Source organism: Pseudopodoces humilis, chromosome 1 (assembly GCF_049639895.1).
Source record: "Pseudopodoces humilis isolate 2021_Gansu_Grassland_sample_001 chromosome 1, ASM4963989v1, whole genome shotgun sequence".
Classification (NCBI taxonomy): Eukaryota; Metazoa; Chordata; class Aves; order Passeriformes; family Paridae; genus Pseudopodoces; species Pseudopodoces humilis.
Window position 1 is genome coordinate 127,840,124 of NC_142200.1, and position 24,322 is coordinate 127,864,445.

Below are 24,322 nucleotides of genomic sequence, written 5' to 3' on the forward strand. Positions count from 1 at the left end.
AGAAAGGGAATATATCATAGAAAAGATGAAAATTTCATGCTAAACCCCAAAACCTGGAAACTAATCCCTCCTGCTATCATTCTGGGCATACAACTCACTCCTCCCAGCAGCCAAACTACATCATGTGGAAAGAGAGAGCATGAGAAACTGCACACAGAAAAGCAGAGAGGTCTAAATATTGCTCTGCAATTTTCACAACTCAATAGAGAAGGAACATTTTCATTTCTGCAGGAACATTTTGGAGAGAGCAGAGTACATTTAATACATGTAAGGAAATACAGTGCATACACTATCTTGCAGAGTTAAAGAAGGAAGACATTGACAAAGGACTCATAATTAAAAACTGGGGAATTATTTTAAACTTGTAAAATTGTCTGTAGTAAAACTGTATGCATAGATTAAGGTTGCATTTTAAACATTTGAAGAAAAGCAACTTAAAAGATTTAAGGAGATTTAAAGATAAAAGTTCTAATCAGATAAAATAGGAAGATACACACATGCTAAACAAAGACCTGAAACAAATCTTGAAAATAATTCAGAGTTGCTGGAGGAAATCAAGGTCTGACTCTGGTAAAAAACATGAAAATTTTCAGAATGTTAACAGATACAATCTATAATACTAAATCAAGGAGTTTTATATCTGTATTTGGCATAGAATTTTCTTTGCAGGAGAAAATGGCACAGATGAAGATTTTTCATTTTGCAGAAAAACATGTCAGAGCAATGGAACTCATTTACATTCAAAATGCAGATTTGCCAACAATGCAAAAATATGGAAATGAGAGATCACAACCACAATTTGACTTAAAAACTTGCAATAATGCTGCACTTAAATTCCATCTCTTTCCAACTACTTAAAATCAAAAGACAGCTAGGGTTTATTGAAAGATAATATGTGAATGCTTAAAAAAATTCTTATAAAAACCTGAGGAAATATTATGGGACTTATTTTTTGCAAGACTCAGGAAACCAGAACTGTCAGGTACTGATGATGTTTTGTGGTCAGAGTCATTAACCTGATATATTTGTAAGAATTTACAATACTCAGCTTTTAGCATTAAAAAAATCCAGAAAAATAATAATATAGGTGCACATAATCCAAACACTTTGCATGAAGGCAAAAACAGTGGGCTGCCAGAAAGCAGTACTCTATTTCCACATGATAAACAGAGGAGCAAACCTAGAAGAGTCAGAAATCACCTTCCTTCTCCTACTGCAGAAGCAGCTGAAAAGAAGCATTTTGAATCCTACTGATCTGAAGCAGATCAAGCCAGCAGCGTTTATGGAAAGGACTAGACCCAGAAATCTGACAATTAAGGAAAGCTTTGCTAAATTTTCAGTCCTGCATAAACCCCTTCTAAAGGTGAGGTACACTGGATTTCTGACTTCCACAGTACCCCTTCCTTCTCCACCTTCCTATGATTATAGGCCTACGCTTAACAGCATTCCCAGTTCACAGTGGTACTGGCCACATTCATTCATGAGATAAAAGCACTATTTACATCTACTGCAATAACTGTACTCTTCATCTACCCTGGATATTTTAACATTCACATGATTTACTATCATCAGATAGAGAAACCTCACCCACAGAAAACTAAAAACCTGTCCAAGACTGGTAAGTGAAAATGTGAAATATGAATGCTCAGAAAAAGACTAATGCATTAACTCTTTGGGCACCCAAATTTAAAATTATCTAATTTTCCAGGGCACTAAATTCTCAATTCCTTCTGAAGTCAATGAGAGTCACAAAGGGCAGGACACTGTTTAGGCTGTTCCCTCTCAGATTAATTTCTAGCTTCTCTTATCACCTGCCTTCAGCTGGCTGGTCCTCCACCTCTCCAGATGAAACACTACAATTCAGTAACTCCCTGTTACATTACCCCCTGAAATATTTCATAAACTGAGACATCTGGCAACTGTTAGTTAGTTAATTTGAAAGCCAAACAACACCACAACACAGTGATACAGGATTAGCTTCTCCTAAACAAAATATGTCTTACTTGCCAAGAGATGTAAGCACTCCATGCATGAAGACATGGCAGTTAAATAACACAACCTGAGCACAACCTCATTTATATGTGGCATTTCTTCTGAAAACATTTTTTCCTTTGGTTATTATTTGCTGGGGAAAAAGTGTTAACGTTTCCTGCTCTCAGTCAACAGACATCTCAAAAAAACACATCTATATGAGACACAAAACTAGGCTAAGATCCTCTGTATGAACTGCACATACAGTGGAGTTCACTGTATGTGAAAAATATGTGAAAAGCACACAGACTAGTTCTGATGTGTTTAGATAAGGCACACCTTCAGATCCCAGTTTAGACAGAACCACACTCAACAATCTTATAACTAACTACAGCTGCATTCCACCCTTCCAGCCTCCATGTTCTCCTAGCTGTAAATCTGATTATTGTACTCTGCAGCATGCTCATTTTTTTAGTCTTTCTTAACTGCTACCCTCAAAGAGCCACTTTCAGCCTGGATTTCTCCATATAAGGTGGAGAAACAAACACATTGGAGAGCACATGATACTTATTTAAAAGAAAACATACAAGTATTTCACTGTTCCTCCAAGCAAAGTTTGTTCTGGAACAGAGAGAAAATTTGTTCTTTGTTCTGTGTGAACCTTGGCCCCTCCTCCTAACATCACTTTCAGATTTTATGCCTTCAGGCTGAAAATATTTTATTTTTCATCAAACTGTTTTCTTAAATCTGCATGTAACACACCTGTCACAAACTTTTGCTCTGCTCCTTTGAGGTGTTTCTGCAACTCCCACACTCTTGGCAAGAGCTTACTCTAGATAAAAATCCAACACCCTCCTTTATTCATCATCTAGGATGTATGATTAACTAGTTTTTTTCAAAGATGTTGCCTTAAGCTCTGGGTGTTGACTACTCCCATAGAATGAATTACACCTTGTTCAGTGTTGGCCCATGTTTCCACTTCTTTGGGCTGAGAATCCCTAATGAAGCTGGATCTATGTGTTACATAACCTGGCCAATATGATACTGACATCCAAGGTTTGGCATTTGCAAGAGTTCCTGCTAGGTGTGTCCCATTCCCCAAATTATACATAGATTCCATCTGGACATGGGAACTATTTCTTCCAAACACCACTGATTTATTGCACCAAACATAATAGAAGACTTAAGTTCACAGATATACACAATCTCACCTATGATGATGCACAAGAAATCTCTAATGAGAACTTGCAACTTAAAGTCTAGTTACATTTCACAGATTGTAAGTTGCTTGCACTACAAATACTGGTTCTAGGATAATGACAGACTTTTCCAGTAAATTTTGCGATAAATTATTTGGTTAAGGGAGAAGAGATGAACATTTTTGCCAGAGATTAGTATTAACTTACTCTGCATTCACCAGTGTGCTCATCTAGCCCATTTTTTTCTCTAATTTGAGCTATTTCTGTGCAGTCAGGGAGTGTATCGTCATGCAGCTGCACTCCAGGGCCTATGCTCTGTTAAAAAGAAAATAAAAAAGAAGTTGATTCAAACTATAAATATTCTCCTGTTTCCACACATAGGACTTCTGAGGTACAGAGGATCTTAGTTACATTATCAACAAAGGGTGCACAGCTTTGGTAAGACACATGTTAGCAGAATTTAAAAGCTCTCATTTTTCACCCATTAACTCAGATAATTGTATTTCACAAATGCTTTTGAACAGACACTCACTCTTACCTTCCCAGCTGGGGGAGATTCATCTTGCTGAGGATTACAAAAAAGGCTGAAACAAGGAATTTTTTAAGAATTGTTGAACAATGAAGACACAATAATTAGTTCAGAATTTTAAACTAATTTAGTCATCAAACTAACTTCTCTATGGAGAATTTACAATAAATTATGCCAACTTAAAAGCTAGCAGTTTAGGAATGGCAGAGCTCACAGAAAAGGTGAGGAAAATATTAATTTCATCCTACTTATACTGGACTAAGAAGCCTGCTAATCTGAGTACTACAGACAGATATTTTATTTTAAGAGATTCAGATAATGCTTCTGGTACTATTTTTCTCCCTATGATAAATCATTATATATACAGTATTAAGTCTCTGTGCCTTTTTACAGGCTGCAGCTTTTCCCAATAAAGAGCAAGGAAAGAAAAATTAAACTTACCAGTGTCTAGATATTTTTGTATTTTTTCTAGAATAGCAGTTTGCATCCCAGATAGCAATATTATTAAGCAACATGTTCCCTAAAAGCTTTGCCCACAGGAAAAATTGTGATGGAAACCACAGTCAATGATTTTTGGTTGGTTTTTTTTTTGTGTTTTGGGTTTTTTTGTTTGTTTGTCTTTTTGTTTTTTGGTTTTTTACTATAGTAGGAGCATCGGTGAGCACCCAGCTCACACCAGTGAATATGTTTGAAATGGAAGCTTTTCATAAAAGAAAAGCATACCTCAAAATGATTTCATTCATTGCTACCTGACAGTGCCCTGAAGAGGGAGAGAGGGGCTATTTGTACATATAAAACTGTAAAGCTTGCTATAATGTTGACCAGAACCAGTATTTTAGGTGCAGTAGAGCATGTTTTAAAAGCCACAAGAACTACACAGACATGTGAAACTATAACCTCTAAAATAAGGCCAAAGTTACTGTCACACAGGGCTTCTGGCTATACAAGTGCTGCTTCAGCAAACTGAAGTTACTTGTGGGCTGTTTTATCTTACAGTGCACTTCTTGTTTCTTCCAAATTCCTTTTTTTAAAAATTTGTTCCTGTTTATCACTTGTATATTTGGATATAGATAACCTTCTTTCTCCAAACACATGATATTTCCCAAAATATATGCCATATTCTAGAGATAACTAGTAGATAACATAATTTGATCTTTTGAGCTCCTCTTTACTCTTTAAAATTCCAGTAAAAGATAAAATACGTGGGCTAAATCAGCTAAAAACACAGCTCATAAATCTATTTCTGTTCAACTCTGGAAGTTTTGAATAATGTGCTTTGTTTCAATAAGCATCTGTTGGGTGCAGTTGACATACCAAAATACTTAACCCCTTAATTTTTAAAGGATTTTTTGTTGTATATAGTATCCTGTAGCAGTGCTGCATATAAAATACTTAGTTAAATACTGCATGAAAACAAATAGTGTGCTGCAGCCACAGATTACTACATTAACATGCCAAAAGGCTTCCAGTAAACATTAGAAAGACAGAAGTACAAAAAGAAATAAGAATCCTTGGAATGTAATGAAAGGTGGTATTATAAACTCCTCAGGACTTGCAAACTGGAACAAGAGTTGAAGTTGTTCTGTTTGTCTTACATAATGACTTGGTATACTAGTTGCTAACCTTACTGAAAGATATACAATATAAAAATATTTTTCTCAGAAGAATGCCTAAAAAAAGGAAAGAAAAAAAAAGACTGCCCTTTCTTCTTTTGTTTAGATGGGCTGATCTCCAAAACCACCAAACACTTGCAAGCATTCAGTACCTATAAAGATCAAGCTGGAGGAACCTGTGCTCTAAAAGAAAGGCAAATGGATTAGGTTGTATTCCTTCTGCATGAAATCAGCCTCCTAATGTGTCTGAACAACAAAATAAACCTTTGAAGTCTGCAGAATGCATGGGGAAACAGTAATTGTCACTTCTGCATCCCTGAAAAATGAGGGGTTTATACTCTGGAATTAAGAAGTTTTAGCTAAAAACTATCATAGTTCTTAGAAGCCAGCTTTTCTCCTTGCCAAAGTAAATGCAGTAAACATGGAATACAGAACAATTTCTGTAAAAATGTCTCATCACTGTGCCCTTTCAATTACTTTCAATAGAGGCAGTCAGTTAAATTACAGAAAAAGAAATACTTACAGAGGGAGTATTTCTAATCAATATGAAATCACTGGTGGCTGATTTAAGCAAGCTGTTGCATCCATATTAGTTCATTTTAGGAATGTAAGGGTAGGATTCTGAAGTGCACTGCACTAGCTGAAGTTTCTCAGGTGAGTCAGTCTGGCAGGGCTGGGTCAGTGATGTGTGCTTTGAATTGCGACCCTCAAGATACAGTTAACAAAAAAGACAGAGATACCCACTCACACACAAGTGCTGCCAGGAAGGAAGCAGGGGGACAAGGCAGGCTTTTGTGGCACTTCGTTCCATATCCATGACACATAACCTTTTCTTCTCAGGCAGGACACCTCACAAACGTGTTTTAGATAAATGGAATCTTCGTTCTATACAAAGGTGGCAAAGCACTGAACATTACTACAGTGCTGCTACTACATTAAAATGGTGTTGACTGTTTTATAGCATATAACATTTCAACATGAAATAATTGGAAAGAAAATGGTAATTAATAAGCTGATGACAGTACAGACGTTTACAAAAATCAGGCATTTCACTAGCATAAAAATTATTGTTGGAAAGCTACCAGTATATTATATAGACTTGTTAGTCTAAACATTACTATCATAGGGTGAGCTGGCTATCTGAGATTCTTTTGGCACAGCTGCATCTCTATGGCTTTCTACACTCACATAAGGGAATGAGCAAAAAAATCACATTAATTTCAGAGAGGAAATAAGCCTACTCAAAATCATAAAGTGCCATGAAACAGAAGAGTACTTCTAGGCAAAGGTAAGGGAAAGAGTGTGATTTCTGCTCTTAAATATCTTTGTAGGCAAATTAAAATTTAAATATATTCTGAAAGTCTCTGTGGAATGAGAAGAAAAAAGTCCTTTATCTAGGATAATGAGCCAGCTGACTAAAACACCAGAGTATTTTGCATCTTAATGTCAGGCAGAATATTTATACTGAAGAGCCTCTTGCTATTTAAAGTTCCCCTTCATGAGATGGATTAATGGAAATTTAGAGCTGTAACAAGACTACAGTCGGATAGGGTAAAGTCTTCTACAGTTGTCTTTTTTCCCTGGCTTATAAAGAGTTCAATAAGGTCAATACAATTTGAATAAGACAGATAATATTTCTTTCTTCTAAATCTCAAAAGCATGCAATTATTATTACTTTTTTGCAAATACATTTGGCTTGCTAGAGTGGAAATGCTTATGAAATTTCATGAGAAATCAAAATTCTCTATGTAAAATGAAGAAAGGTTATTTTCATGGATAATGGAAGACTTACTGTAATTTTCAAATAGCAAACATGACAGTCCACTAGAATGAGAAAACAAAAGTAAAAGTAATCTATTTCTTGAGATGGGGCTTTCACTGTGGAATATGTAGTTCTAGTACAGGGACTACTCTTAATGAATCATTCAGAAAGCTGAGAGACAGTAGCTCCCCAAAAGAAAATGCAGTATTTACATAGCACTGTGTCTTAAGCGATTATATATGATATATACATACACCTACTCTCAAAATACATCACCATTGCCAAGAACTACATTTGACAATATTCTTCCAACCTCCACAGAAAAATTTGCTTTCACAGCTCAGCAAAGACTGCCATAGCTTTTGGGCTATGCCACAGACATTAAATGACAGTCAAAAACCAGTAATGAGTCCAGAAAGCATAATGCAGACAGTGGAACTGAGACAGCACGGGATGAATGGTCAGTCCTGACACAGGAAATTGGATACAAGCCTCCACACAGAGGTGAGCCTGGAGCTGGGGCTATGACAACTCCTCCAAGACACCCCACTCACAACTCCACCAGCTGCACCAACAGCTGCTGAACACTGGGAAAAACAAAACAGCTTGGTGTGGAGTAAGGATATAGGCTTAAAATAGGGTAAGTAGTTCAGAAAACTACATTTGCAAGGGCTTTTGCCATGATGTCCTCCAAGAGCACGCCACATCTGTGTGCACCAGGCATGTCTGCAAGGTCCGGTCCTGCCCTACTGCTGGTGTCACAGAATCACAGAATTGTTAAAATTGGAAGAGACCTCTGGAGATCATCCAGTCCAACCTCCTGCCAGGACAAAATCACCTAGGGTAGGTCACACAGGAATGTGTCCAGGTGGGTTTTGAACGTCTCCAGAGAGGGAGAGTCCATCACCTCACCATGCAGCCTGTTCCAGTGCTCTGCTGCCCTCAGTGTAAAGTTCTTCCCTGTGCTGAGGTAAACCTTCTTGTGTTTTAATTTATGGCCATTGCTCCTCATCCTGTCGCTGGGCACGACTGAGAAGAGCCTGGCACCATCAGCTTGACACCCGCCTTTAAGGTGTTTGTATGCATTGATGAGACCCCCTCTCAGTCTTCTCCAGATTAAACACGCTCAGTCCTGCAGTCTCTTCTCATAAGAGATGCTACAGACCCGTAATCATCTTTTTGACCCTCTGCTGGACCCCCTCCAGTATAATGGGGTAAGGCGTTCAAAACGCTGCTGTTGGAAAGGCTTTCGCCACAAAGATATCCAAGAGCACAAGACATCCGTGTGCACCCTGTGAGGTGTGGGATGCCGCCCTCCCCTGCCGGGTCTCCAAGGGAAGGCGCGGGTCTAGGCTGGGCTGGCGAGGCACCTCAGTCACCGCCTTGCCCCCTCCACCCAGCGCACCACGGCTTCATCCCGCCACATCTGCACCGCGGAGCGGGGCAGAGCAGTCCCCGTCCCCGTCCCCGCCCTGAGGGGAACCGCGTCCCGCGGAGCCCGCTCCCTGCGGAGCCCGCGCCCAGCAGCTCCGCTCGCCGCGCGCAGCCCGCCATGGCGGCCACAGGCCCCTCCCGGCATGCCCGGCATTTCCCGGCCGCGCTGCCTAGAGACGGCTGCCGGGGCGGGGCGGGGAGGAGCGGGGCGGGAAGGGGAGGATGCTGCGGCCGCCGCGGGGCGAGGCGGCGGCGGTGGCAGCGGCAGCAGGAGTAGCGGTATTTGGCGGCATAGAGGATGCGGCGGCGGTGGTGTCGGCAGCAGCAGGCGGAGGAGCGGGGAGCGATGCGGTGCTGCGCGGCGGGGCCGTGGCCGCACAGCGCCCTCACCACGCTCCTGCTGACAGGTCGGTCACGGCGCGTCTCGCCGCGGCGAGCGGTGGCGGGCCCCGCCGGCAGCGGCCGGCCTGCGCCGCGGTGCCCGCCCTGCTCGGGCTTCGCGTCCCCTCCCGGCGGAACCGGCCCCCCGCCTCGCCCTCCGGCTGCGGCTCGCTGCGTGCCCCATTCCCGCTGCCCCGTGCCCTCTGTCAGTGCGGGGGCCGGGCTGTCCCAGCATCCCCCATGCCGCGGCTCCGGCGGCTCCCGGAGGACGCTCCATAAGCGGCGCAGGGACGGCGGCCTCCGTGCCCCCGCCGCGGGACCGCCACGGCCCCTCCCGGCACGGCGGGCGCGCCCGAGCGCGGCGGGGCCGGGGCTGAGGGAGCCCGGGGGCGGCGGGTGAGGCCGGAGCGGGACTGCCGGTGAGGTGCGGGAGCCAGGCCTGGCTCAGAGGCGGTGGATGGCGCGGGAGGCTCCGCTCCCGGGGACTGGGCCGGTCCCGCTGCTCTCCTCCACTCCCTCGACCTGGTGCCTGACGTAAGAGACGGGCTGTTTTGAGTACGGGAGTGTCTTTTGTGTTGCCCCTCTTTTCCCTTATTTCCCATCTTGACCACTTAGTCCAGCCGGGCCAGAATTAGGAATTCAGAAAATTCTTCATCCTGGTCCCTAAAAGCTAAATAATAGCTTTTATGCAGTAGGCAGGTTTTTCACCTACAAGGTTCTTCACGCTGAAATACATCAAACAGCTAACACTTAATAGCAGCCCAGCTACAGGACTGCCTTGATGAGACTTGCTACACTAAGAGTAAGTTGACAGCAAGATATTTATTTGGGTTATTTTGAGTTTTGAGAAGTCAGTGGTGTGTTATATGCAAGCAGTCTGCTCTATATCCTCTTGAATAGTGTCTAGGTACCCTCCTAGTACTTCTTTTACTTATGACCATACTTGTTATTGGCAGCAGAATTGACATGAGGCACTGGATATATTAAAGATGTGGTAAGTGCAAAGTTGTTCGATGTGAGGATTTTTTTCATTTGTTAGATGCAAGACACTGCTTTCCCGTTACGTGGAAATTTTTCCTATCTCTTCCCCCTTCCCCTCCATGAGTGTTGGTGAATAGCAACCAAGCAAGAACTAGGACAGTTTAGAATAAACTTTCAGTATCAACTGAAATAATGTATTTTTAAAAAGGTCACCTAAATGTTCTTCTAGAAACTGAGTTGTGAGGTCAATCTACAAGTCCTTTCCAGGCTTCATGGTAAGGGAAGAGGTCTTAAGGTTTTTTTATGATAACTTTTCCACTTGGACCTTTCTAAGTTGGTTCAGTGTTGTTTCTGAGAAAACAGAAAAATACTTGGTTTGAAACTGATATAAAAAAGGAGGCATGAACTTTAGTTCAGTTATGTTCTTTTAAGACATATCTATATGAAATTTGTTCTTTGGGAAGGTGGAGATTTGTAGTATGTTCCTGATCTGAAGGAAGCTGTCCCAGCTTCATCCACCTGAGCTCCCCTCCATTCTCCCTAAGTAAAGAATTTCCAGCCTTGTCTGCTGGATCCAAGATGAGCCATTGCCCAGCATGAAAATCTATTCTTTTTAATCCTGATCTTAAGTGAACTTTACAGTACTGCAGAGTTACTTAACAAGGCAAGAAACATCTTACAGAAAAAATGGCACATGAGAAGTGGTATGGCACTTGTAAATAGATTTCTTTCAGTCCTCCTCAACTAATATGGATTAGTTTTTCCCATTTGTGTTGTAGCACTTGATCTACAGAAGAAAGTTGACTTATGCTTTTTGCATTTCTTAAAAATGTATGGAAAAAGGCTTTTTTGAGAAGGATAGCTGATGTCAGAGGAGTTGTCTGCCTCTCACTTCTCCCTATCCTCCTTGAGGCACAACATTATTTCAACATCCGGGGGTTTCATGAGAATTAAGAATTTAAAGGTTGTAAGAGTGATTTCAGTTGCTCCAGAGGGTCTACTTATATTGAAGGTACTGACTCTCAAATGCAAGCTGATGATGCTTTGCTGCTAGGAAAACATGGATCTTCGTTGTGAGACGTGACATAAAGAATTAAGCATTTCTACTAGAAACTAGTTACGTGTTCTTTGACTCTGGCTTTATAGTAACAGACTTCCTAGAAGTTTGGTAAATTATACTAGTAGAGCTGTCTGTCATATTAGTTTGGCAGAGCAATGAATTGCCCCCATATTGTGTATCTGCAGAGAGAGTGGTTATCAAAACATTGTTTGAGTGACTGTGGCAAGTAGTTTTGCCCTGTATTTCTGCACTTAGAGTTAGTTGTCAGTGCCCATGTTATCCCTGGAACCCCTGTTCATCCCAGGAATAGGGAGTTGTAGAGCGATGAAGTTCTCCTTTCCCTGTAAAGGGGTCAAAATGGGGAAGAGGCTCATTAGTTCTCACTTTGCAAGCTGTGGTTATGTGGTCACATTAATTTGTAATAAAGCTGCACTGCTGCCAGAAAGCATTCTCCAGCCCTTACATAGCTAGGGATTATTTGCTGCTTCCCTTGGTGACGGGTAACTCGTACAGTGATACTGTGGATTGGGTCATTTGGCTCAAAACTAGTCGACCCACAAAAATAGTTCAGTGAAATGTACTGTCCAGGACTGGTATGGGATCGTTTCCACTGGTGTGTGCTAGATGATGAAGAATGTGCTGGGAATGCCCCCTTTGAGTGGGGCTGCAGACATGCCCGTTTAAAACAGCTGTGAAATCGCTGGCTGGGGCGGGGATCCAGGAGGCTGAACCAGATCCCTGCACTTGTCCTGCTGTTGACAGCAAAAGTGCTGTTGGCAACACTCCTCTGCTAAGCTGCACCCTGTGCAAGGAGGCAGAACATATCACAGATGGTCTGGTGTTTTCAGACTAATACCACAGCACACCTGCCCTTTTTTCTGTTGTGGGTGCAATCGTATGGACAGAGAAGCAGGTTTCCTTCAGAGAGCCTCTGGATATTTGTCTGCCTCTGAGGATGCTGCCTGTACTACTAGTCTGAGCCAGGTCAATACGTACAATCTACTGTCAATAACTACTTACTTGAATAAGCAATTACAGGAGGGGAAAAGTAGCCATTCCATTAATATGCTTTTCATTTCAGAAACACATTATTTATAGGCAGTACATGGAGACATCGTAGAGGTCCTGAAGCCAGACAATAAAAAGTCAGCTTTATAGCAGAAGATGTTAGTGTAGAAAGGCTTATTTTTGATCCTTAATGTTTTTAGATTTGGTTAGAAGTTCATTAAAGTACTTCAGGAATTGCAGTCACTGAAGTAAAACTCTTTCTCTAGAAGAAAGATTATTTCCAGTCAAACTAAGAAAAATTATTTACAACCTAGAAAAGAGTATTTGGGTTTTTTTCAGTATCTGAAGAGCTTTTGCATTCTTCCTGAATAGAGAGTGATGAATTTTACAGCAGCCACTATCATTGTAGAGTGCCTTCCTTGGCAGACTTCTAGAGGAAAGGAGGGAGTTGCTAGTTTTGATTACTTCCATAGGAATTTGAATCTGTGTCTAAATGTTGTTACAATTGCAACAGAAACAGCCAAAATGTCTTTTAAATGTGTTTATTTTAGTGACAGTCCAAGCTATGAAAGATGAGAAGTTAGAAAGAACAACCTACTGAGCAGACAGAAATCTTAGCGTATTGAAATCAATGACTTTTCTGAAATCCTTAGTCTTTCAGAACAATTGCCACCTCAGAAATCTGGAATGCAATTGCAGGGGTTCCCTGATAGCTTATATCAAAAGATGATAGAAATGTAGGAGACATCCTGGAGTAGCAGGCCACCAGGATGGCCTGGTCATACCCTTTGGTTACACCACAGGGCTGGAACAGGAGCTGATAATATTTTCCTCACAGGTGGAAATGCTAACCTAATTTGGTTCTCAGGCTTGCAGTAGGGGAGGGAATGGTGGTGGGTAAATGCTGCTGTTAATAAATCATGAGGGTTTTGTTCTCCCAGTAGTTAATTTGTAGCATTCCCATGAATGCAAATGCTGAAGTTTAACAGTGAGACTGACAAATGCTTTATTCAGTTACTTGACTTGAATGATTTAGGAGAAATATTCAAATGTTACAGTAATCAGTGGATAGCACAGGAACAGATGGAAAACCATTGCCTACTGAACAAAGGTGAACAAGAACAGAGCTGAGAAACATTTCTGGGGTTGATTTCGACTTTTAGACAGTTTGAATAAATGGAATGTAGAGGGACCTGAGCAATCTGCAACGGAGAACTAGCACAAATTAATTCCTGTTTCTTACATAGTAGCTGTTGTTGAAAAGGGTTAGAAAATTCCACTGAGAGAATTTCCTTTAATTCATAGTAAATTTCTGCCATGTACTACATAGTAGGGAAGAGGACAGTGCATGGAATTTGGAAGAGGAGGGAGAGTAGGTGAGTGCTGCAACTTCTGCCTCCTTTAAAGGATGCTGTGACCAACCTGGCAAGTATGCAGTGCGGACACCAGCGGATCCTCAGTAACTGCCTGGCTACAAGCTCTGATTTCAGCTGTGGGACAAGTACCTTGCAGATGGTTCTCTCTTCACAGATGTTTCACTTCAGCTTGTGGTGTCAGTTTCTAACTGTTCTGCTGTGTGGTTCTCAGCAGTCCTTCAGAAGAATGTGCTGTGTGTGGATCTGCACTTCCAGCTCAGAATGCAGGAAGGAGGATTAAGCCAGATGGGATATGCAGTACAGGAGTGCAGGGGTAGCTTTCTGGAGCAGGGTTGTGCCGTAAGAGAGTAAGGGGCAGTGTAAGCATGGCCAAAGGCCCTGGCCTGTGGCATCAAAGTAACAAGCATGTGTTTATGTCAGGTCCCAGGGGAAGATGGACATGTGGGAGAAAGGGGAAGTGGCAGTGTTTGAGAGCTGGAGCTGTGTGCTGCTTTAGTAGTGGGAAAGATGGGCATGAGATCCTACTTCAAAGAAGGAATAAGAGGATAGGTAAAGGTGCAGGATACTGTGTGGAGGTCAATGCAGTAAAGGAATGGGGAATGTGAAGTTGGTCCATGATACTTTGGTCCTTTTCTGATTGTTACATGGTCAGAAATTACTGTGGGTATCCTCTCTGTTAAATATTATGCAAATGTACTTTAAAAAGAGGAAAAATGTCAAAATTAATATAATTGTGGCTTTTATTTATAACCAATGCAATTATAATTAAAGAATAATTAAAAGAAAACATAATTGGAGAAAGAAGAAAAAACTGTGATATGCTTCTCTTGGGCATGTTCAAGTCGCAGGCACAGAGCTGTGAATTGCTCCTGGTGCTGTAAGCAATGGTGGGTTCTCCAGCAACTGTGGCAACACGTGTAACAGACTGAAGAGCCTGACACTATTAACATTCTTTCATCGTGAGTACAAGGCTGATTAAATTAATTCTAAACTGTCTCTTTGATAAAGTGCATAGTTTGAATCCCTGCATTCTGTAGTATAAGGTCTCTTTTGTCATCCTTTAATCATATTCAAATCTTCCCAGAGCCTTCCTCGTGTTGTCAGTTGCTTCTTGAAGGTTCTGCTAGACAGAGCATTTGAACAGTGATCATAATTGTGTCAAGTACAAAAATAAAGTCTGCCTGTTCCTCCTTGATGTTGCTGTTTACGTGTCAGCTGTTCTAGCCAGTGTTCTGGTGAAAGCTCTGTTCAACCTGACTTGCATCTCTAGGTTGTTACCCAAGCTGAGCATGCCTGAATTGTGTGCTCACAGTGTGTGTTTGGCATGCTGCTGCCTTTGTTCCTGGTGTGCAGTTACATTTTATTCTATTGAACTGCACATCACTGATCACCTTTTTACTAGACAATGTAGACTGTTCTGTCTTCTCTATTATTTGACAGTCTCCCAGCCTTTGTTTTTACCTGCAAGTTCTATCAGTATATTTGGTACATACAAGTCATTCTTTGTCTCCCTTCCCATCTCCGTTTCTTTCCTGCCTCTCTTCCCTCCATCCCAGTTACATAAGGCTAATGCCACAACTTTGTGAGACCCACTAGAAAGCTCATATAACAAATTAACTTTTTAGCAGCCCTATTCTCTTGCTTTTCACATCTGTCATTTGAAATCAAATCAATGGTGATATATATGGAAACATCACACTGTAAACCCTAGGATCTGAAAACAGGCATACTGATCGCTTTTCCAGTTCCCCTGTGAAATGCAGCATAGCATGGAGATGTAGACTGGTAACTTCTTCAATCCACACAGCCAAACCTAGCACAACTTGGAACCCAAATCAAAGACACTTGCCAATCACATATATTGAAAAACACATTTTGTGGAACTTGTCTTTTTTCTCTTTTTTTTTTTTTTTTTTTTTTAAATCGCATTTAAATATGCTGAAATGCTTTAGTAACTACTTTTTCAATCAAAGTGTTAGGTGATAAGCTATATAACTAAGGGTAACATCATTATTGCTGTCCATCAGGAAAAACTTGTGGGCTCACCAAAAGTATCTAAAAAGATGCATTAAATCCTTAATAAATATTAAATAAGGAGTGTGATAAGTATAATAATTTTGACAAGAATTGTGACAACTCTAATACTATTTTCCATTTAATAATTCAGTAATCTAATCTTGTATTAATTGATTTGTCTGGTACTGGTGCTGGTTTGTAGCTAAGAAGCCTCTGATTCCAGCTCATCCTGCTGGAATAATGGAACAACTTTATTCAACCTTTTTAGGAATTTCTTGAGTTTTTCAAGAATTATTAAAATTTACACAAAGTCCTATGCAGTACTAAATTTCATAGTCCCTAGGAAGTTATTCTATTAAGACTTGCAATATATGCAGATCATTTCAGCAGGGAAAAAGCTGTTAGAAATGTTATTGTGTTGGTATGATAATGAATGCATTAATCAAATTATTAAATTTAAGAAATAAAATCAAAAGTGCACTAAAAATGCAATTTTAGATTACATTTCATCCTCAATTTGGTTTTAGATGTTTTCTGTAAATTATCAATAATAAATATCTGTCTTACATGTGTAGATTGATTGTGGTATATCTTTATTACTGCTTGAGCCAAATCTGTTTGGCCTCCTGAATTCTGTTTGGAGAATGTCTTATCACTAATTTAACAGCTGCCTGGTGCAACAGGTCAGAAGTTTCTACAGATCTTTAGGCTTCTTTCATGTACTGTGCATGTTTTCCTATAAGTGTTTGTTTCTTCCTGCAAACTGGTGCATCTGTATACAAATTTGTACACTCTTTGATGTTTCTGGTATTGCTGTTTTTACAAGGACATTAAGATGCTAATCCAAAAACATCTTTGATCGAGGGTTTGACATGAGTTCTCACTCCCAAACTATTTAAAAATAAAAATACCTACTCATTATGGCCACTTTCCCTTTCCTAGCATCTGACTGCAGTTCCTTCCCTCTATACTTTCAGCTGGCATGTAACTGTAAAGCTGGTATACCTATTATTCATCACAGAAGAACAGGAACAAAAAGTGGGAAGTGAGGAGGGAGCTTTCTCAGGCACCTCTGCTGCTGGTGAGATGAAGTCTCTGTCAGCTCCACAGCTGCCTTCTGTCTCCAGTCATCATTTGCTCCTCACTGCATTTAAAACTTCCACCTCAGCTGTATATATCTAGCTGATTTCAGGCTGTGTTCTAGTTGTGTGGGATGTAGGCAGCCATTTTTAGAGTTCTTTTTTCAAAATTGATTATTGGTTATGCCTGCAAGGCAATCAGCCACATGTGTCTTTACATAAGCATCATTATAAGAGCAAAGCTTGCTTATATTACTTTTCCTACTTTGACCAAAATATAGTACTCCAGTGAAAGCTACCTTATATATTTTGCCTGTATGTGAGGTTTTAACAGTGCAAATATATTTATTTGAGATTGCGCTTCTTCATCTTTGTTATCAATACAATTATGTCAGCAGAAGCGTCTGCAGAGGTATAAGCATTTAGAGTGAGCTTAGCTTATTTGGAAAAATCAGTGTAATAAAGGTGGTTGTCAGAAAGATTATTATATATTTATATATTCAAACCAAACACTTCTATTTTTTGACCTGTGCTTCCTAAATTCTGACTAAAACCAAAACATGGTGTAGAAGGTGTCTGATCCCATCTGATCAGATTGTCTGTGGAAGTCTGTTATCTGACTAATTTGTTTTTTTGCATTTGTTTTATTCTGAAAAGCTTTTTTGCTAAGCTCTGCTGATGGCAATAATGGAACTGTTAACTGGACGACTAAGAGAGCCCACAGTTATGTTATCAGCAGAATAAAGGCTGTTCAGAAGAATGGTGAGTTTAGGTTGTAAATTTGAATACCCTGTTGGTTCAAGCAAACCTGCTTTTAACATTACTCTTGCTTTTCCAGTCATGTCCTTGTTTTAGGAGTAGGGTGCTATTTTAAGGTAGGTAATTTGGATAACTTTACATTTCTTCAATCTTCAAATATTCACAGACCTGCGTGTTCTTGTCAGTCTTCCCTGACTTTTCCTGTTCCTGTAGCTTTGCTTGAAATAATGGCTGTGTTTATACCTAACACTTCACATTTTCTTATCATGGCTGGTTGCTTGAAGATACCTCTGCGGTTTGCTTAATACAATAACTTCTCTGTAACAATTTAAAAATTTTTATCACACATGAATGTAAAAAGACTATTTCACTGTCATTTTTACAAGTACATATTAAATACTGTAGCTAGTGCACACTGGCTGAGAAAAAGCTTTGCACTGATTGCTCATCTGGACAGGCAATCTGGATTGGCCTCCAGATCAAGTTATTTCTGGGATTGTGCTTCATCTGCTGAATATCAGTGGGGAGAAAACCAATTGAAATTTCTAGGAGAAAGCCAAACTTCCAGGTGAATTCTTTCCTGAGGATCATTGGCATACAGGCTGCAATCAACATGGTGAAACTTCTGAAATTTCTGGAGATGGGAGTTTTCTGTTTCTGGTAACAGACTCTGGGATGCAGGCTGATAAAATCCTGTCTGAATGCCTGGCTGTGCCTGTGTTCAAGATCTTGGGATCTACATACAGAAAGTCCTCCAAGTGATCTGGAAACAAGAGGAAGGCAGTGCTGTCAAGGCAGCTGATTATACCAGGGATCTGATGTGATCCTAAGTAATGAAGATTTTTAATTTCCCATGATTAGTTTTAGAGAAGCTTTTCACAGTCCATGAGACTTTTATCTACCACAGGGAATTTGCCCAGGCAATTCACAGCTGGCAGTCTGCTGTGTTAGATTAGTGTCTCTTTGTTAAGTATATTCAGTTTTGTCCCTAGATCACCCAAGATGATGATTACACATTCATCTCCAGTCTCGCACAGTCTCACAAAAATCATCATGGGTTTTAAAGGCTTGTGAAGAAAGTAACATTTTACTTGTTTCATCATTGAAAATCTAGTGATAGGTGTAGTGGACTGAGGACTTATCATTTTCCTTTGGTTTTGAAGAAACTTCCTTGGGGAAAAATAAGGAGGGCATCTCTGACAAGGAGGGCAAGAACTTTTGAGTTCTGAATCACCATACTTGTGGTATTATGATGTGTTTGTCATTACAAGTTAAAGCAGGTTTCTGGGTTTTTTCCTTCTGAGAGATATTTCTAGACTTCCACCAAGATCAATATTTTATATCTGCATCAAATCCTTTCTGGCACACTTATTTCAGCAGCAGGGAATGTTTCATTGCTAGGAATGGGCAGGTATTTTAGTGGTGGTAATAGGTTTCCTATAGCAGACAAAATTATTATATGTTGTTTTTCAGTAACTGTTGATTCTATTATGCTTGTTTCGTTCTGAAAGAATTACTTATGGAGGAAAAATACACATTACTTTTTCACTGTTCTTCCTGTTTTAAATGGCTTTTCATTTTAGAGGAAAAGCATCAGAAATGGAAAAATTAACTTCTCTAGGCATTTGATGCATTTTCAGCTAGCCACTGTATTTTTTCAGTTCTTTTTTCTTTTGATGTTACTTTTTCAGTTTTTCTTGAAAGTATTTGAAAGGAAATTAATTAATTTCCTTGTGCTGTTTACACCTCATTCACAAAATTGAGTGCAGAGGTTTTTTGGATAACAATTTACTAGTTTTAAGTTAATAAATAAATGATCTTACTGTATGTAAGTCTACATAATGAAAATTACAGTAACTGGTTTATTAATCACATGGAATTGTAATTCAAATTTCAGGATCATTTTAATTTTGTCACTAAGATAAAACTGTTAGAAAGGTGTTCTATTCAGTATTGTGTTAAAAGTGGTTTTCAAATATGGGAAAAAACAAATGCTGTGGAATGTGATCAGTAGTATATTCAGAGCTATTCATTCTGCAACATTAAGCTTGAAGAGTTGGCAGCATGTAATTAAATGTAGAGGTCTACATTACAGATGTCTGCATCTCCTCTCAGATGCCTCTACAGTGCATGGAGATCTAGTCAGTGTAGCCTGGAATCTAGGACATGATTCATCTCATTTTACAGGAGAAATCAAATAAATCAACCACTGGAAGTGTCTGTTTCTTCTCCACTGACTATAAAAGGAGCCTGACTAACTCAGTGGTGGATGTTGTTTCTGTAGGCATCTAAATTTAGGTGAGAGAGATTCCACTCAAGAGTACGTGGTGTGAGAGCTTGAATGCCTGTGATTAATGCCTAATTAGTGGTGCCTTTTTTAACAGATCTCAAGTAAGAAAGTTGGTGTAATTATAAGGCTGGAGAAATGATGCCAGGATTAAAAAATTATACCAGCATTAAAAAATTACATGAACTTTATCCACATTTCAAATGTGTCCTGCTTATTCATCCAAGTGTTGAAATTAGCCCCTCTGGGACCTACAAGTTTGTTCCCAAGAATTTTTTACAATGATTCTGAAGTGTCTTTTCGAGTCTGTCTTCCTAGTGACAGCATCTCCATGCTGTATGGTCTATAATTTGTTTTTGGAGATGTGATTCCTCATGGAGGATTCCTCAAATTTGGCAAGCAAGGCTGGAGCTGCGTGTGGTTTTCTGTGATCTTTATCTACTACTTTTGTAATCTTCATCTCACTGACAAAATCTATTACCAATGATCAATTCTTTCAGGGCATTAACTTAAATTCAATAGTAATAAAATTAGTAATGCAAGCTACAATCCATCTTATTAAGGTGCTATGAGAAACACCTATTAAATCAGTATTCTTTATACTTACGTTTTGAAACTTGTTATTAAAGTGGCTTCTAAACCACCTAATTTATTGTAGTCATTTCTTCATTCTTCTAAGTCATTAAAATATGTATGTAGTTCTGCATCAAATGTGTTATACCTAAAAAGCTATGCCCTTATCAATGAATTTTGTACTAAATAAAAAACATCTTATTGCTTTTACATATGCTGATTGTTCTGAATTAAGTTTTCTTTAGGTTTTTGATACTCAGTCCTGTAAAACATGGCTTCACTTTTTTTTGTTTGGAATCAGTTTCAGCTGACTGGCCTATAAATACCCTTGTTCTTTTGTGTTATCCTTCAATACAAGCCTAACATCTTTAGTAATGAGCTCTCTAATTGAAGTTTGAGATGTATTTTACCTGGGTGGTCTGAGAAAGTCTAGCTTTAAGAACTCATAGCAATTCCCTTCAGCTGATTTTTATGTCCTTTTCTGCACAAGAATTGAAAAATCTGCCATTTTTGTTCAGTGGTGAATGAGAACTGTCGATTGGTAAGGTTCTTTTGTATTCCTCAGTTGCTTTCTTTATGTAAAATATCAGGAAAACATGATTGTATAATTAATTTATTGTACTTTTATTAAAGTAATATTACAAATAAACCAACTACAAAATTGTAATAGCCTTCCTCATTTTTTTAATTACAATAAAAATAAAGATTCAACTTTTGAAATCTTAACATATGCAGTTTATTTTATTGGAATCTTGGAAAGGATCCTGTTGGGCAAAGAGAGGGTTTGCTCTGTGTTCTGTTCTTAAATCTATGTAACCTTTTAAAAATCTTATTAACAGGTGTCTAATATTTGTTGCTTTCCTTCTCCCAGATGCCTGCATTGCTGTTGAAATGCATGAAGTTATCTAGAGCATGTCTCATTTTTGCCTTTTTTCTGTCTCTTATCTCTCCTTCTGCTTTTCAGTGTACACAATTCTGTCTAAGGTGCACTCTGATCGGAATGTATACCCTTCTGCTGGAGTTCTGTTTGTTCATGTTTTGGAGAGAGAGTACTTTAAGGGGGAATTTCCTCCTTACCCAAAGCCTGGTATGAAATGCTAAGATCTTCCATATTATATGCAAATACAGAAAAAATATTGTTATAAAAAATTGAAGTCTATTTAGAATGCCTTGTGGCTCAACATATAAGATAAACAAGACAGGTTTTAGTTTCTATTGAAATATCTTCAAATGAAATAAAACGTGTAGTCCTACACTTCTAAAATATTCTAGTTTGTGATCATTTGTGGAAAGATGCATATAATTGTAAATTGTGAAAAATGTACTCTATTTGGGAAGGTGAAGTAACACATTATATCTGATATTAAATAGTGCTCCTTCACTTTTGCATTAAATATGAAATTGTGGAAGTTTATTAATTATGTCTGTTAAAAATGCTATTTATCTGGTCATTTGTTTCAGACATAGTATGTATCAGGCTATATGAAGGAGTAATTTGAAACCATATAGTAAACATAACGTAGAAGATTAAATCAAATATGAGACTTCATAATACTGTTTTCTTTCATTTTAAAAAACAGTCCTTTAGCTTCAGCCTTCTTCCTTTATTTAGGAACAGTTTAATGTTAGTAAACAGCTTGGTTTTAGAGAAGGAGCTGTGGTTTCCTAAGTATGGTTTTGCCATACACTGAAGCTAAAAGACTGGTCACTGTAGGTTAGAATATGTGTAAGCAATCTGGGAGGGGTGGGAAGAGAGAGAGCATTCAGCCACACATACTTATCAACAATGAAAAGAAATAAATATATCCAACTTATATAAATATGACAATTTTCTTATAAGAATAAGAAAAACCTATGTACAGTGCATGCATAATCAAAGCCTGTTTCAATAATGAAGTTTGGAATTGATTTGAGAGTGCTATTACTGAGACTCACTTTAAAAAAAAAAAAAAAGCTTCTGTTAGCATTGGTTAAATTTTGAGTAAACATGAGTCAACCCTAAAAGTTTTAAAAATTTCTTCTCTTCGTAAAATGTGTGTTTTCCCTGGCATGGATACCCAAGTCCTCATTTATGTCATGGTGACTGGCAGAGTGAAGTTTGTGCCAGTTTTCTCTCAGTTTTGGCACATAAGTGGAAAGAATTTTGAAATTTTCCTAATGATGGATTGTCTTACAGTGGCAGCCTCTTGACATTTGTGTGATGCCAAGGCATCTGGTTTCAGATCCTGTTGGAATTGCCCCACAGACAGTCGTGATTATGTCAGAAATTCACTGTGAGGTCAAGTGTTGTCATGGTACTTTAATTTTTGTCTGCTGAGCTCAATCATTACCATGGCCTACCTTGATGAAGGAAGGGCAAACCAGAATGTCTCACAGGTTGCTTTCAGAATTTTCCCCAAATCATTTGTGGTACTGGGAATTTTAGACCAGGGTGCTAGTAATGCCAGGTTGTGGGTTCAAGCTCTGTACGTGCCATTCACTTAAGAGCTGTACTGCGTGATCCTTGTGGGTCTCTTCCAGCTCATATTCTGTAATTCTGAATTTTGTGATTCTGACTGCAATAGATTAGATTACTGGGAGTTCTGAGAGAATTGTGAGGAAGTTGTGTTGCACTCAAGTACTGTTTTGGTCTGATTCTGGTTCATTTTATTCAACCAGATGTGTAAATGTGTACCTAAAGACTAGTCACCCTTGGGCAACACATTTCGGTCTCTTTGTCCCTCTCTGGAGAAGATGAGAGCTGTTCATTCTTCACTGGGCTTGGTTTCTGCTTTCTGTGCCAGCCTGGCTGTTCCCTTCTTTCATCACTTGTCCTACAGTGCTGTTGCCCTCTCAAAGCTGAGTTGGAGTGGAGGGCAGGAAGTGTCTGTGTAGGCTCAGAATGGATTTGACTCAAGTTCTGTGCCTTAGCTGGACACTGCCTTGCTGGTGAGGATTTGGTAGTGTTCAGGCCTGATTTCATTTACAAGAGCTAAAATAAACTGAAGTAGAATCCAGACATTTATAAGAGTATCAATAAGAACCACAAGAACTGATGTTCTGGTTTGACTTAAAGGACTTTTACCGGTTTCAGCTGGACCACTGTATTTAGTAGCCATCAGTGGCTCCAGTTCAAGGAATGGAGGATCCTTTTTTGAATTAATTTTTTCTCTAAATTAAAATGACTGCCAGGCTGTTGGTGCCAAAAAACCTGTATGTTAATCCTAATGCTAACAGAAGCTTTCAGACATTATTGATTACACAGCCACTCTTTACAGTACATTGAATACCTGAATCCATCATTAAAAACTTAAATAAAAGGAAGCTGGGAGGGGGAATTAAAGGACTGAAACCTTTGTGCTTTTGTCTGTAAGGAGGTTAGGTGCTTCCATTTGAGGTGGAACTGGTCTAAAAATCAGACCCACAAGTTACTGAACATGAGCACTTAGCCAAGACTCTAGGAAGTACCTGCACATTATGTCTGCAGTTGGTTACACTTTCCAGGTATGAATTTCTTGATACCTATAAGTGCTGAGTAATAACAGTGACCTCATCTCATAAGTGAACTCACTTATTTCTGATATGGTAAAGGTTAGCAAATTTTAATTGTTTTTTTTCTTCTTAGAAAGGTTCAGAAAACAAGTGAAAGCAGCAGAGTAAGACTTCCTAGTTGAAAAGTTTAAATCAAAGCATTTAGCATTTCCTTGTAAATATTCTAATATAATTTCTCTTATCTAGGTGAAATAAGTAATGATCCTATAACATTTAATACCAATTTAATGGGTTACCCTGACAGACCTGGATGGCTACGCTACATACAAAGGACACCATACAGTGATGGAGTGCTGTATGGCTCACCAACTGTAGAAAACGTGGGCAAGCCAACCATCATTGAGGTATTTGCTTTCAGAAGTTCAAAAATATGTATTTTGATTTAGAGTATAAGGTTCGGAACTGTCAACAAGTTCTCCCTTGTTTTTGAAAAATTCATTACTATTCATATTGAAGTTTTATTCAAAATATAGAGCAAAAAACCTTTGTAAACAACTATACTTGGAGAATAACTGAATCGTAACTTTGTAACATTATACCTAAATACAGGTCAGACTTTTCCTCACTAGATGAAAGTGTTCAGTCAATAAGCAGTTGTGGGTTTTTTTTCTTGTGTAAATGTTTGGTTTTGTGTTTTGGTTTGATTGATTTGGGGTTTTTTAAATTATTTTTCATCAAACATCCCTTTGTTCATTATTCATGTTTATTGATAGGTTTTACTTTAGTTAGCACTTTTATGAATTTAATTCTTACACGTGTAACA

The 24,322-nt window shown here is 39.2% G+C and overlaps 1 protein-coding gene across 6 annotated transcripts in view; it reads left to right on the forward strand.

Moving 5' to 3' along the window:
• The first annotated feature begins 8,771 nt into the window (after positions 1-8,771).
• Positions 8,772-24,322, forward strand: part of SGCE (sarcoglycan epsilon) — a 33,138-nt gene continuing 17,587 nt past the window's right edge. For 4 of the 6 annotated variants that reach the window (XM_014248729.2, XM_088051359.1, XM_014248731.2 and 1 more), the window contains exons 1-4: positions 8,772-8,915; positions 17,067-17,171; positions 20,993-21,115; positions 23,746-23,903. In XM_014248729.2, coding sequence (XP_014104204.1) covers positions 8,807-8,915; positions 17,067-17,171; positions 20,993-21,115; positions 23,746-23,903 — 495 coding nt within the window. In that variant the 5' untranslated portion in view covers positions 8,772-8,806. The remainder of the gene's footprint in view (positions 8,916-17,066; positions 17,172-20,992; positions 21,116-23,745; positions 23,904-24,322) is intronic. The other 2 variants (XM_088051388.1, XM_088051382.1) reach the window with 2 other exon arrangements.